A 12,155-nucleotide genomic window follows, 5' to 3' on the forward strand; every position below is an offset into this window, starting at 1 on the left:
CTCGTGTCCACTGTTGGCTCCTTTATTTGGGGGGTGAGTGGGAGGGGCCAGGAGGCTGCTTTGGAGGCAGTGGATTCTGAAGCCAGTCCTGGGACTCAGGCGGTTTCGAGGGAAGGCCTGCGGACTGGTGAGCTGGGAGATGCTACAGGAGCTTCCTTTTCCTCTTTGTCCCGGTCCCTGGGAGGAGGACAAGGCCCATTAGGCTCAAAATCACGGGTGGGCAACCATCATCACTGCTCAGCTTGGCGGCTGACCTGTCCATCTGCTTTTTTGTTATTGGTTTTATTTTATTTGTTTGGTTTTATAAGACAGAGTTTCTTCTATATTGCTTTGGAGCCTGGCCTGGCCTCAAACTCACAGAGATCTGCCTGCCTCTGCCTCCCGAGTGCCGGGATTAAAGGCGTGCTCTTCATAGTTAATGAGGACATAGCAACTAGAATACCCCTCCCTGACCCAGCCAGGGTGTCAGCCACTTGCCCTCTTCAAAGGCAATCATCTCAGCTACTGAAGATGCCTCCATCCTTTTCTAATCCCATCCTCTCTCCAACCCAGCCAGAAAAAAAGGCTTCAACCTTCAAACTCACAGCTACCGTATTTGCAATAGAAAACCATGTAATGTAATAAGGCTTCAGGAAGACGAGACAGGACAGTCCCTACACATTTCAGGCCAACCTGGCCTACGGTGCTGGGACCCTATCACCAAAGACAAACAAAAGGAGCTAGCAGTTGTCGAGGTTTCGCTGTCCCTGCCTTAACTCTTCAGCCCTCAGTGTTCCCTGGCCAGCTTCACTGCTCCTCCCCACCGCAGCCCCCACCACCCGCTCCTTCCAGACCCTTCCCTGCTCCCCCCCTTCCCTAGAGAAGTGCGGCTGAGCAGGCTGGACTCCGTTCAGAAGGTTCTCCATTGTTCAGTCTCAGAGCAGCCTCTGTCCAATACTACTAACTCATCCACATTCATCTGGGCTATCTCTTTTTTTTTTTTTTTTTTTTTTTTTTTTTGGTTTTTCGAGACAGGGTTTCTCTGTGGCTTTAGAGGCTGTCCTGGAACTCTCTCTGTAGACCAGGCTGGCCTCGAACTCACAGAGATCCGCCTGCCTCTGCCTCCCGAGTGCTGGGATTAAAGGCGTGCACCACCAACGCCCGGCTTGGGCTATCTCTTAACACCTCTTCTCGAACCCTAGTCCAGGGCTGGGGATTGACCCCCGGGCCTTGGGTGCGCTAAACAGGCTCTACCGCTGCTCTCCATTCCTAGGCCTCTTCCATGTCCTAAATGTGATAGAATGTAGAAACATCTGGTACTATGTCCCTTGTGTGCAAAACCAATTCCTTGTCATCAAGCTTCCCTTCTTAGAGCCAAGCACAGTGGCACATACCTTTCCTTCTATGGAGACTGGGGTAGAAGGGTACAAGTTCAAGGCCAGCCTAGACCACATAGTAAAATCATTCTAAAAATAAATAGATCAATAAATCTGGATGGACTTTACTCCCAGCACTCCTGGAGGCAGAGGCAGGCAGATCTCTATGAATTCAAGGCCAGCCTGGTACATATAAATGCCAGGTCAGCCAGGCATAGTGAAATCCTGTCTCAGAAATAAATATAATTAAATAAGCCCCCTATTTTAATCACAAAAGTTATATTAAAGGGATCTTAAACCATCTCCCTCATACAGATGCCACATACCCTATTTCTGAATTGTCTTCGCGATCTGGTGATCTGGTTTTAGCCATTCTGATGCCACAAAAAATGTTCCCACAAACGACACCATATGAATGAATGTTGTGCTTGTTTGTATATATGAGCGCTGCATGCATGTCTGGTAGCCAGAGTCCAGAGGAGGATGTTGGATCCCCTGAAACAGGAGTTACAGACAGCTGTGAGCTGCCACGTGGGTGCTGGGAACTGAACCCAGGTCCTCTGCAAGAACAGCCAGTGCTCTTGTTGTTTGTTTCTGTTTTTCAAGACAGGGCTTCTCTGTGTAGCCTGACTGTCTGGAACTCGCTCTGCTCACTCTGTAGAGCAGGCTGGCTTGAATAGCTCCCAGATCCTGGGATTAAAGGCACCACTGCCTGGTTTGTAAGTTTCTTAACCACAAAGCTGTCTGTCTAGCCCCACTCCTTGCCAAAATGACCTGGCTAGCATGGGACTCACTCTGTAGTCTCGAACGTGTGTGTTTGTTGAGAGAGGGTCTCACTGTGTGGTCTTGACTGGTCTGGAACTCACTATGTAGATCAAACTGGCCTCACTTCCCCTACACACATCTTTGAAGACCACAAGGTTTATGAACTACCCAGATTATCTCAGCCCTAGGGAATGGAGTTCAAGGCCGTCCTTGGCCACATAGAAAAATCCTGTTTCCACAAAAAGAACTCAAGCTGTGGTGTGAGATGGAGACAGAGAGAGATGAGATACACAGGCACAGAGAGAGAGAGAGGGAGAGAACGAGAGAAAGACAGAGAGAGAGAGAGAGAGAAAGAGAGAGAGACACACACACACACACAGAGACACACACACACACACAGAGAGGATATGGCCTGGTGATAAAGAGTGAACACCTTTCATTTCAGCATTCCCCGAGAGTGGAATCCAGGCAAAGGGTAAGGGAGGGGGAAGGAAAGAGGGGAACAGACACAGAGCATGTGTCCATAGTCTCAGCACTAAGGAAGCACTGCGAACACCAGAGGCCAAGGCCAGGGAAGATGCCCACACCTTTACAACTCAGCTCTCGGGAGGCAGAGGCAGGTGACTCTCTGTAAGTTGGAGGCTAGCCTGATCTACAGAGTTCAAGGGACAGCAAGAACTACATATTGAGACTGGCTCAAAACAAACAGATAAATGTGAATGCATCCATCCTTTATCACCTGAGACCTTCAGATGGCCAATGCCACCCCCCCACCTCTAACATTCTCTGAGGTCCACACCCAAGCACACGTGCACACACATACACACACATACACACACACACCCTTAGGTTTTATTTACCCTCCTGAATGTTTTACATTCTCCAAACTCACACAGGTCACAGCTTCCTCACCCCCGCCCCAGCGTCTGCCTAACAAACCACCAGGTTGTCCCCAAAGCCTAGCTCATTCTTTCCCTTTTCTGTGAAAGTTTTGTTTTGTTTTCCCCTCCAGACAGGGTTTCTAGCCTTTGCTGTTCTGGAGCTTGCTCTGTAGACCAGGCTGGCCTTTAGCTCACAGATCTGCCCGACTGTGAAGTGAGTTTTAGTATCTTCCCATCGAGACAGTGTCACTCCTTTATCAGGAGCTCTGCACAGGACCGCTTGTGACAGTCGGTCTTGTGACTGCACTCCCCCGACCATCACCACGCTGCAGGCTGGGGTGGGCAGGCACTCGGGGAGCCTGTGCAGATGTGACGCAGCAACCTGCTCCCAATTCCCAGGTGCCATCCCCACCTGCTTCCTGCTCACCTGGACTCGGGGTGGGACTTGTCTGACAGGCTCTTGCCCAGTGCTTCCTGGAGCTGTTGTCGAAGTTCCAGCTCCTGCTCGGAGGACCTCCATAGCTGAGGACCCTCCTCGTCACTGGAGTCCCTGGAGAAAGCCTACTATCTTAGTGGCCCTCAGATATCCTGGGATAAGGACATTATTCCCACTGCTCCCATATTCTCCAGCCTTCCCCGCCACAGAAAGACTCACAGCTCTAGGTCCAGGCGCCCCAGGTCAGAGAGGGGAGATGCGCACAGAGAACAGGTGTTGTCCAGGAGACGGAAACAGGTAGGGCAGTAGAGACCTACAGGAGGCCAGAAGGGAAAGGAAGCTTGAGCCAACCCTTCACATCCTGTGATCTCTAGTTTTTGGCCTCCCCACCCTTCCCCTGGAAGCATGCACATTAGGGACTGCACCCAGGAGAATCCAAGAGATTCGGGGAAAGGAGCTATGTTAGCGAGAAGAGGCGTAGTAATGGAGGCCATGGGCATACAAAGTTACAGGAGAATTCCCTAAGGGGAGAACCATGGTTGATAGTCATGTGCAAACCCCATGAGTCCTTCAGGGAGAGGGGTACTCACCTTTGCAGCCTGGGGTGCTACAGGACACAAAGTTCTCCATGTCCCCTGTGTCTTCAGGCTGCCCGCAGCCCAGGCAGTAGTGCCGGTGCAGCAAAAATGGGCTGAGCAAAGGACGTAGGCATGGGCACCTTAGAAGAAATGGCACGGACGTCAAGCTCAGTTCGCCTATGTTTCTGACAGTAGCAACTGCTCCTCCATTGCTCTGCTCTCCTCCCTCTGTCCCCACCCTCAAGAATCTGTAGTGGGGCTGGAGAGATGGCTCAGTGGTTAAAATCACTTGTTGCTCTTACAGAGAACCTGGGCATGGGTCCTAGCACCTATGTGATGACTCAAAACATCCATAACTCCAGATCCGGGGGATCCAATATTTTCTTCTGGTCTCCACGGGCACCAGACATGCACTTGGTCTATATATATGTAGGCAAAACACTCTTATACATAAATAAATATTTTTATTTAATTTATCCTTGAAGCTGAAAAGATGACTTAAGCAGTTAAGAGCACTGGCTGCTCTTTCAGAGGACCCAGCTTCAGTTCCCAGAACCCACATAGCGGTCACAGCATCTGTAACATCAGTCCACAGGGATCTGATGCCCTCTTCTGGCCTCTGTGGGCACTGCATGCACACGGTGCCCAGATGTGCCTTCAGGCGGAAACACCCATACACACAAAATAAAAACAAATAAAAAATTTTAAAGATACAGTTCTTAGCCAGGCATAGTGGTTCACATCTTTAATCCCAGGCCTTGGGAGGCAGAGACAGGCAGATCTCTGTGATTTTTGAGGTCAGCCTGGTCTATAAAGTGAGCTGGTCTATACAGTGAGCTCCAGGAAAGAGAAATCCTGTCTTGAAACAACAACAATGAAAGTCTTGTCCTTAGTTCTTCCTCCAGGACAGAAAAGGTATGAGTTGGATACCCTCTTTAACCAACTTGTCTTTTGGAAAGTACAGGGATCCATTGCCGACCTCTAGCTCTGGCTCTGTCCATTGTCACGGCGTCCTACAGGGAACCACATAGACTCACCTGATGGCCAGCACCTGGAGGACACTCATGTGGCCCTGGTCAGCTGCCCGCCGAGTCACTGCTCGATGCACTGCAGCCACGATGTTGGTTCGACGACTCAGAAGCATGTTGTAGAGGTAGGAGATTCTTTCCTGGAGGGGTGGAACCAGGGTCGGAATGGTGCCTGGTCCATCTGCCTCGGCATGCCTTACACCATCCCATCCCTTGGCTGTCTTTCTCTCTAACTCCTCAAATTCTCCAAGGCTTAGCTCAAATGACTGTCCCTCCAGGAAGCCTCTGGACCTCCCAAGCAAAGCAAGACGTTCATCCCTTGGCTTTTCATACCTCTTTATCTATCCTTTAGTAAAGCTTTCTTGTTTGTTTGTTTGTTTGTTTTTGTTTTGTTTTTCAAGACAGGGTTTCTCTGTATTGTTTTGGAGCCTGTCCTGGAACTCACTCTTGTAGACCAGGCTGGCCTCAAACTCACAGAGATCCGCCTGCCTCTGCCTCCCAAGTGCTGGGATTAAAGGCATGCACCACCAACGCCCGGCCTTAGTAAAGCTTTTTTAATTTTTATTTTATATACATTGGTGTTTTGCCTGCATGTATGTCTGGGTGAGGGTGTTGGAACCCCTGGAACTGGAGTTACAAACAGCTGTGAGGCACCATGTGGATGCTGGGATTGAACTCAGGTGTCCTGGAAGAGCAGCCAGTGCTCTTAACCACTCAGCCATCTGTTTTTTGTTTGTTTTCGTTTTTCTAAGTTATAATGTTTCATTAAAAGCCTTTCTTCCACTGGGTGTTGGTGGTGCACGCCTTTAATCCCAGCACTCAGGAGGCAGAGGCAGGCGGGTGTCTGTGAGTTTTGAGTTCTAGGTCAGTCTGGTCTACAAAGTGAGTTCCAGGGCTGTTATACAGAGAAATCCTGTCTTCAAAAACAAAAACAAACAAACAAAAAAGCAAAAGAAGTTGATCTACTTGAAATTCATGTCAGTCTGACTCTACTGTCTCATCTTGCCTTCTTGGAGCCCTTGTACCGCAGCGGACAGACAGCTCAGTAGTCACACTGCCCAGCCCAGTAGTCACACTGCGCAGCCCAGTAGTCACACTGCACAGCCCAGTAGTCACACTGCGCAGCCCAGTAGTCACACTGCGCAGCTCAGTAGTCACACAGCCCAGCTCAGTAGTCACACTGCCCAGCTCAGTAGTCATCACACTGCCCAGCCCAGTAGTCACACTGCCCAGCCCAGTATGTAGTCACACTGCGCAGCCCAGTAGTCACACTGCCCAGCTCAGTATGTAGTCACACTGCGCAGCCCAGTAGTCACACTGCCCAGCTCAGTATGTAGTCACACTGCGCAGCCCAGTAGTCACACTGCCCAGCTCAGTATGTAGTCACACTGCCCAGCTCAGTAGTCACACTGCACAGCCCAGTAGTCACACTGCCCAGCCCAGTATGTAGTCACACTGCGCAGCCCAGTAGTCACACTGCGCAGCCCAGTAGTCACACTGCGCAGCTCAGTAGTCACACAGCCCAGCTCAGTAGTCACACTGCCCAGCTCAGTAGTCATCACACTGCCCAGCCCAGTAGTCACACTGCCCAGCCCAGTATGTAGTCACACTGCGCAGCCCAGTAGTCACACTGCGCAGCCCAGTAGTCACACTGCCCAGCTCAGTATGTAGTCACACTGCGCAGCCCAGTAGTCACACTGCCAAGCCCAGTATGTAGTCACACTGCCCAGCTCAGTAGTCACACTGCGCAGCCCAGTAGTCACACTGCCCAGCTCAGTAGTCACACTGCCCAGCCACTATGGTTTAGCAAAGCCTTGCAGGCCAGGCCAGATGTGCCTCAGGAAGCCTTGGCTAAAAGGACATCCTTCCTCCTGGCTCCACCTGAGGGCCAGGTCTCCACTCTAGGCTCCAGTAGGACTAGTTCACCAGACTTCAGTAGACACACAGCCCCCAGCTTAGTGTCAGGGCCGCAGCAGAGGGCTGCAGGATATGGACCCCTCACCTGCTCTCTGAACGGGTAATAGGAGGCACAGATGACACGCCGCAGCCTGCTGACATAGCTGCCAAACAGAGTGAGGAAGAAACACACACCATACACGGCACCTGGGAACACAGCACAGTCACTGGCCACTCCCCCGGCCACATGCTCGCCTCTGCCCATCCTCACCCCCAGGTGACAGGAATACCGATGACGATGTAGCCATTAGCGTCCGGTTCTGAGGGATGCAGGAGGCAGCGCTGGGACAGTATACTGATGTTGCCTTGTTGCAGAATGTCAAAAGCCGACACCAGGTCGCGGTAAATACTCCCCGAGTAGCCAGTCCCTTCCACCGTTATAGACACCAGCACGGGGCCTGGCACAAAGACACTGTGAGGGAAACGGATGGCAATGGCCCCGTGTCCACCACCTCCTCTACAGGATGGAAAGTAGGGCCAGGCAGGCCGTAGGCCCGAGCCACACCCTTATCCAGGACTTTTGATGCGCAGGGCCTGGCCTCTGCACTAACACCATGATCCAGCTGGCTGGCACTGCCATAATCTTCGTGACCATCCCAGAACATTTAATATTGGCTGAAAGCTGATCATTTTTTCCTTGGTTTTTAGAGACAAGGTCTCACTGTGTAGTCTAGTCACCCAATCTTACTGCCTCAGCTTCCCAAGTGATGGGGTCACAGGTGAGCACCGCCACTGCCCGGTTTATTGTTGCGTTTTATGTCTGTCTTTGAGTTTCGTTTTTCTTTTCTTTTTCATTTATTTACTATTAGTGTGTACATTGTGTGTGTGTGTGGTTGAGGGGACACATGTACCACAGCACATGTGTGGAGGAGGTCAGAGGACAGCTTGGTGGAGTTAGTTTCTCCTCCCACATTTTCAGGGGTTTTGAGGATTGAACTCATGTCAAACCTTTGTGACAAGCACTTTACTCCCTGAGCAATCTCTCTGTTTGCTTTTTGTTTTGTTTGTCTTCTGTTCTTTGTGTCCTGATTCATAAATCAACAAATTCAAGTTAATCATATTCCTTGGCTCCTGACACAGTCTCAATCATGGGTCACTGAGGTGCTAACAAAACTATTCTCACTTCTTACAGTGACCCGGAGAACAGTCATTGCTCCATTATTCAGATGAGCAAACGTAAGCTGTGAGAGGTTAAGCAATTTGTCTCCGTGTATATGGGTTGTGTGTGTGTGTGTTGGGGGTTGATCCTGGGGCACTGTACACGGGGGCTCTGTCCCCAGCTCCCAAGCTACTTACTTAAAGTCACCTCCTGACAAAGGACAGGGTTGGATTTGAACCAAGCTAGTTTGGCTTACAGCTTGTGCCTTAGCTAGCCTGCCATGTGTATTCTTAACCCGGCTAGGAGGCAGAGGCTGGAGGAGTGAATGGCAGTGACGGAAGCTATCCGAAGAGTCCCCCAGGAGGAGGATGCATGGGATGGGGGGTGGGCACTCACTGCGGGCTACAATCTCGCCCTGGAGGTGGTACCGGGCCAGGTCAAGTACCCAGAAGACAGCGTAGTCCAGAGAGACCAGGAGGAGCACGAGGAGGAGGTGGCGGGCGAGGTCGAAGGTCTCCAACATATAAAAAAATTGCTCCCATCGAGACAGGAAGATGGAGCCTGAAGGAGTAGGTGGTCAGGAGTGTGCTCCCCAATTCTCCTGCCCACAGATCCCAACTCTGGAGAAGATGCCCACTCTTGTTCAGCTTACAGCTCACCCAGAGGACTGTGAGGACGGTGCAATGGCGGGAGCACTCTTGAGGGGGAGGGGCTTGGTGGAAAAGCCTTGCAGCTTTACCTGGAACCAGTGGTTCATCCCTGGACCCCTCTGCCCTCGCCTGACTCCTACCTCCTGGCTCTCTTCCTTTCCCTGTTAACTGGTCCACCCCTCTTGCCCTCACAACAGAAAGCCTTCCCAGCCTCTTAGCCCTTGGGCCGTGTTGCTCCCCTGGTCTCCCCTTCAGCCTGAAGTTAACTCTCTTCCCTCTGGCCCCTGTGCTTCCAGTCAGGGATATGGGACTGCGGAAGGCTTCCGCCGCCCCAGAGCCCCTCTTTTGCATCCTCGGTACCCTCACCTGGTTGGATGTAGTGTCTGGCCTCGTGAGAACTGAGTGGCAGCACTGTGGGCAGCCCTGCCATGGAACGCACTGCCTCCATGTGCAAGAAGCGACTGGTGATGTAGATGTTGTCAAAACTGTCCCGGTACAGGTAACAGTACCGGTACCACAGGGCTCTGAGGAGAAGCGCATACGGGATTCCTCAGCTCTCTACCAGACCCCCGGGCACCCCAGGCAATGCTGCCCTGCCAGCTCCCCCCACCCTCAAGATTCCATAGGTGGACAGCCCCTTAGCAGCCCATCCAGCCCACGGGCCCTGAAGTCCCTCACTGGAGGTAGAGAAGCGCAAAGAGGAGAGGCATGGTGTAGCCCATCAGAGCCAGGACCTCCCTGACACTGTGTAGCTTCACGCTGACGGCCTCATGAAGGTCCAAAGCCACTTGGGACAGGCTCCGGGAGGCATTGAGGTCCACAGAGAAGTAGTGGGTGGCTGTCATGTTGAACTCAAACTCACGACGCACCTGGTTAAGCAGCTTCATCACAGCTGGGGCCGGAGGGGCCGGGGGAGACACGAGCCAGGATAGTTAGGAGGGCAGACTGCATGGGGTGGGGGCTGTCCTGGCCCAGGAATTGTGTAGCTCACCAATGAACCAGAGCTCCCAGGGCCCAGATCTAGACTAGGAAGCGGGGACGCCTTCCTGACACACAGCGTCAGACTTGGCCTGGGGCTTCTACTCCATCACTAGTGGAGTGAGCTGGGGACCTACGCTCAGGCAGGAGGCCCCGCTCTCCCAGATTCTGCTCTGAAGTCTGGCTGTGATGAGACACCTCCCCCGCTCACTGGGCCTCAGTTTCTCTATCACCTCAGCTTAGACATTAGTCTGGGTGACTACGCGACGTGATGTCCTTTCCTGCCCTTGCAGGGGACATCGGCTGCCAGTGGTCGCAGTCAGATGAGGAGAACCGGCTGGCAGGAGCCGAAGGGGTCACTCACGAGTGCTGATGGTCTTTCGCAGGAAGAACTGGATGTACGAAGGGATGACACAGAACATCTGGACCACTGAGAGTCGGGGAGCTCAGCGTGAGGATGAGAAGCAGAGATGCTGCCCGTCTGCCACCTCTGGAACCTTCCTCCCATGGGACTGTCTGGCCTTCCCACTTTTCCCACCGGTCTCTGCATGTGCTAATGGTTTTAGCCTTTCTCTGCTGTGGTTTCCTGAACACCAACTCTTTTTCATTGTCTCTACCTTTGCCTCACTGAGCCCATTGGGGTCCATCTTCGATGTCCCTCGTGCGATCCCCTGTGCCCACCCTCCTGACAGACCCGCGTTCTCACGCCCCACTCCCGGCCCTGTGCTCATGCCCCCCGCCCCGAGCCCCTGGTTCTCTCACAGCTGGCGAGCCCACATAGCACCAACTTGAAGGGCATGAGCACATAACACAGGTGGTGGACTTGCGGCAAGATCTTCATACAGTTGTCCTTGGCGTCATCAAACACCCCAGTGCATTTTCTGTAAGGGTTGCCCAGCTCTGAGTTGCACACGTCACCAATGTGAAGGAGCCAATACCACACATTCCGCAGGGCCCTGGCTGGGAATAGCTGCTCAGTTCAGTCCCGGCCTTTTCCAATGACTCGGGTAACACCAACCACCACCTCTCCACCTCCTACCCCCTCTCCCCACCAGATCTGGTCAGTGGTCAGATATGCTGTGTGGAGTGAGACCTCAGCAGGCCTGGAGAGGATAAGGAGTCTGGGTATTCTGACCTCCCAAACCAGACGTGCAACACTCACACCTACCCACATGCTTCACTCCATCCATGATGGACCGGAAGAACCTGCGTACCCGGTCAGCCACCACTTTGGCCCTCTGGGCAATAGCTTTAATCTTGGTCAGTGCACCTGAGGGACAAAGAGCAACACCGGGGTGGGCCTCTTCCTCCGGGAGCTGATTCTCAGCATTTCCTAGCGGAGAGGAGTGGAGGGGCTATCAGAGAGGCTGGGGGGTGTAGGTGCTGGGGTGTGCAGGGGCAGGCGGGAAGCCAAGAGGAAGAGGCTTTAGCTGGACTGGAAAGCGGCTTCCCAGGCCCAGCCACTCAGGTTGGGCACAGTTCCAGGAGAGAGGATTAGACTGAAGGGTGGAAGACCTTACAGGAGGGGTCAGCGGCACTCTGGGTGGGCCTTACTGACAAGGGGCTGCCTGGCCCGCTCTAGCACTTCAGCCGTCTGGTTCAGGGCCAGCTCTGCCCCACAGGCCACAGCTTCACTGGCCCGGGTGAAGTTGCGCAGGGTATTGGCACAAGGTCCTTGAAGAACGAGCCCGAAGGCAGCCACCAGCAGCAGCATCCGGCCCTGCCCTAGGGAGACGACAGCTCAGTCGGTCACAGCCCAGGACCCCGGCCCCAAGGCGGCAGTTACTCCTTCATATTAGTTCTTAGAATGCCACCCCGCCACCCCAGCCCACCCCGCCACCCCAGCCCACCCATCCACCCCGCCACCCCAGCCCACCCCGCCACCCCCCACCACCCCAGCCCACCCATCCACCCCACCACCCTGCCACCCCAGCCCACCCCAGCCCTGCTTTGTTCCCAGGGTACCAGACTCACGGGAGAAGGCCTGGGGAAGCAGCAGGAAGACAGTGACACGGACCTGGCGGGAGAACGCCAAGCCCAGGCTAAGGAAGGCAGCCAAAGTGACAGTGGTCACCAGGCAGGCATAGGGGCTATGTCCCTCCACCAGAAGTTCCAGAAGCCCATAGGCTGTGGCCAAAGACAAACCCAGAGTAAAGCCACCCATGCTTCGGACCACAGCCCGGGCCATGCTTTGCCCCTCCTCCCCGGTGGGCCGCTCTACAACATCAATTTTGGACATGGCTGCTGAGCCAAATGCCAGGGTGTCTCCAGAAGAGGCCCCCAGACTCTATAGACCCGGAATTCTTCGTCTGATTCTAAGGTTCCGCTGGGCTTATCCCACGGGTGTGTCTCAGAACCCTTTACCCGGTTCTGAGGGCTCACAGGACTGAAGGACACAGACCACAGTCGTGGGCTATGAGTGAAGCCAA

The 12,155-nt window shown here is 53.4% G+C and overlaps 1 protein-coding gene across 2 annotated transcripts; it reads right to left on the reverse strand.

The window, feature by feature from the left end:
- Position 1: 1 nt before the first annotated feature.
- On the reverse strand, positions 2 to 12,056 carry Dcst2 (DC-STAMP domain containing 2). 2 transcript variants are annotated; one of them, XM_040752398.1, is made up of 15 exons: positions 11,701 to 12,056; positions 11,281 to 11,451; positions 10,895 to 10,996; positions 10,489 to 10,686; positions 10,091 to 10,156; positions 9,427 to 9,640; positions 9,115 to 9,272; positions 8,495 to 8,659; positions 7,230 to 7,397; positions 7,046 to 7,146; positions 5,053 to 5,183; positions 4,028 to 4,155; positions 3,657 to 3,750; positions 3,429 to 3,562; positions 2 to 177 (listed from the first exon to the last, which is right to left on the reverse strand). In XM_040752398.1, exons 1-15 carry the CDS (start codon positions 11,963 to 11,965, stop codon positions 143 to 145), a joined length of 2,130 nt encoding a protein of 709 aa, XP_040608332.1. In that variant the 5' UTR covers positions 11,966 to 12,056; the 3' UTR covers positions 2 to 142. The 2 variants fall into 2 exon arrangements, with proteins under 2 accessions (XP_040608332.1, XP_005080353.1); XM_005080296.4 differs by having other exon boundaries at positions 3,429 to 3,551; positions 11,701 to 12,053.
- Between the last annotated feature and the right edge of the window lie 99 nt (positions 12,057 to 12,155).

Source organism: Mesocricetus auratus, unplaced genomic scaffold (genome assembly GCF_017639785.1).
Source record: "Mesocricetus auratus isolate SY011 unplaced genomic scaffold, BCM_Maur_2.0 Super-Scaffold_100009, whole genome shotgun sequence".
Taxonomy (NCBI): domain Eukaryota; kingdom Metazoa; phylum Chordata; class Mammalia; order Rodentia; family Cricetidae; genus Mesocricetus; species Mesocricetus auratus.

Bases quoted from the DNA above. Each gene is read 5' to 3' on its own strand.
- Dcst2 (XM_005080296.4), bottom strand. From the start codon at position 11,965: ATGTCCAAAATTGATGTTGTAGAGCGGCCCACCGGGGAGGAGGGGCAA. The intron at 11,452-11,700 runs GTGAGTCTGGTA...TCGTCTCCCTAG, and splicing joins GCTTCCCCAGGCCTTCTCCC to GGCAGGGCCGGATGCTGCTG. The intron at 10,687-10,894 runs GTAGGTGTGAGT...AGCTATTCCCAG, and splicing joins GGATGGAGTGAAGCATGTGG to CCAGGGCCCTGCGGAATGTG.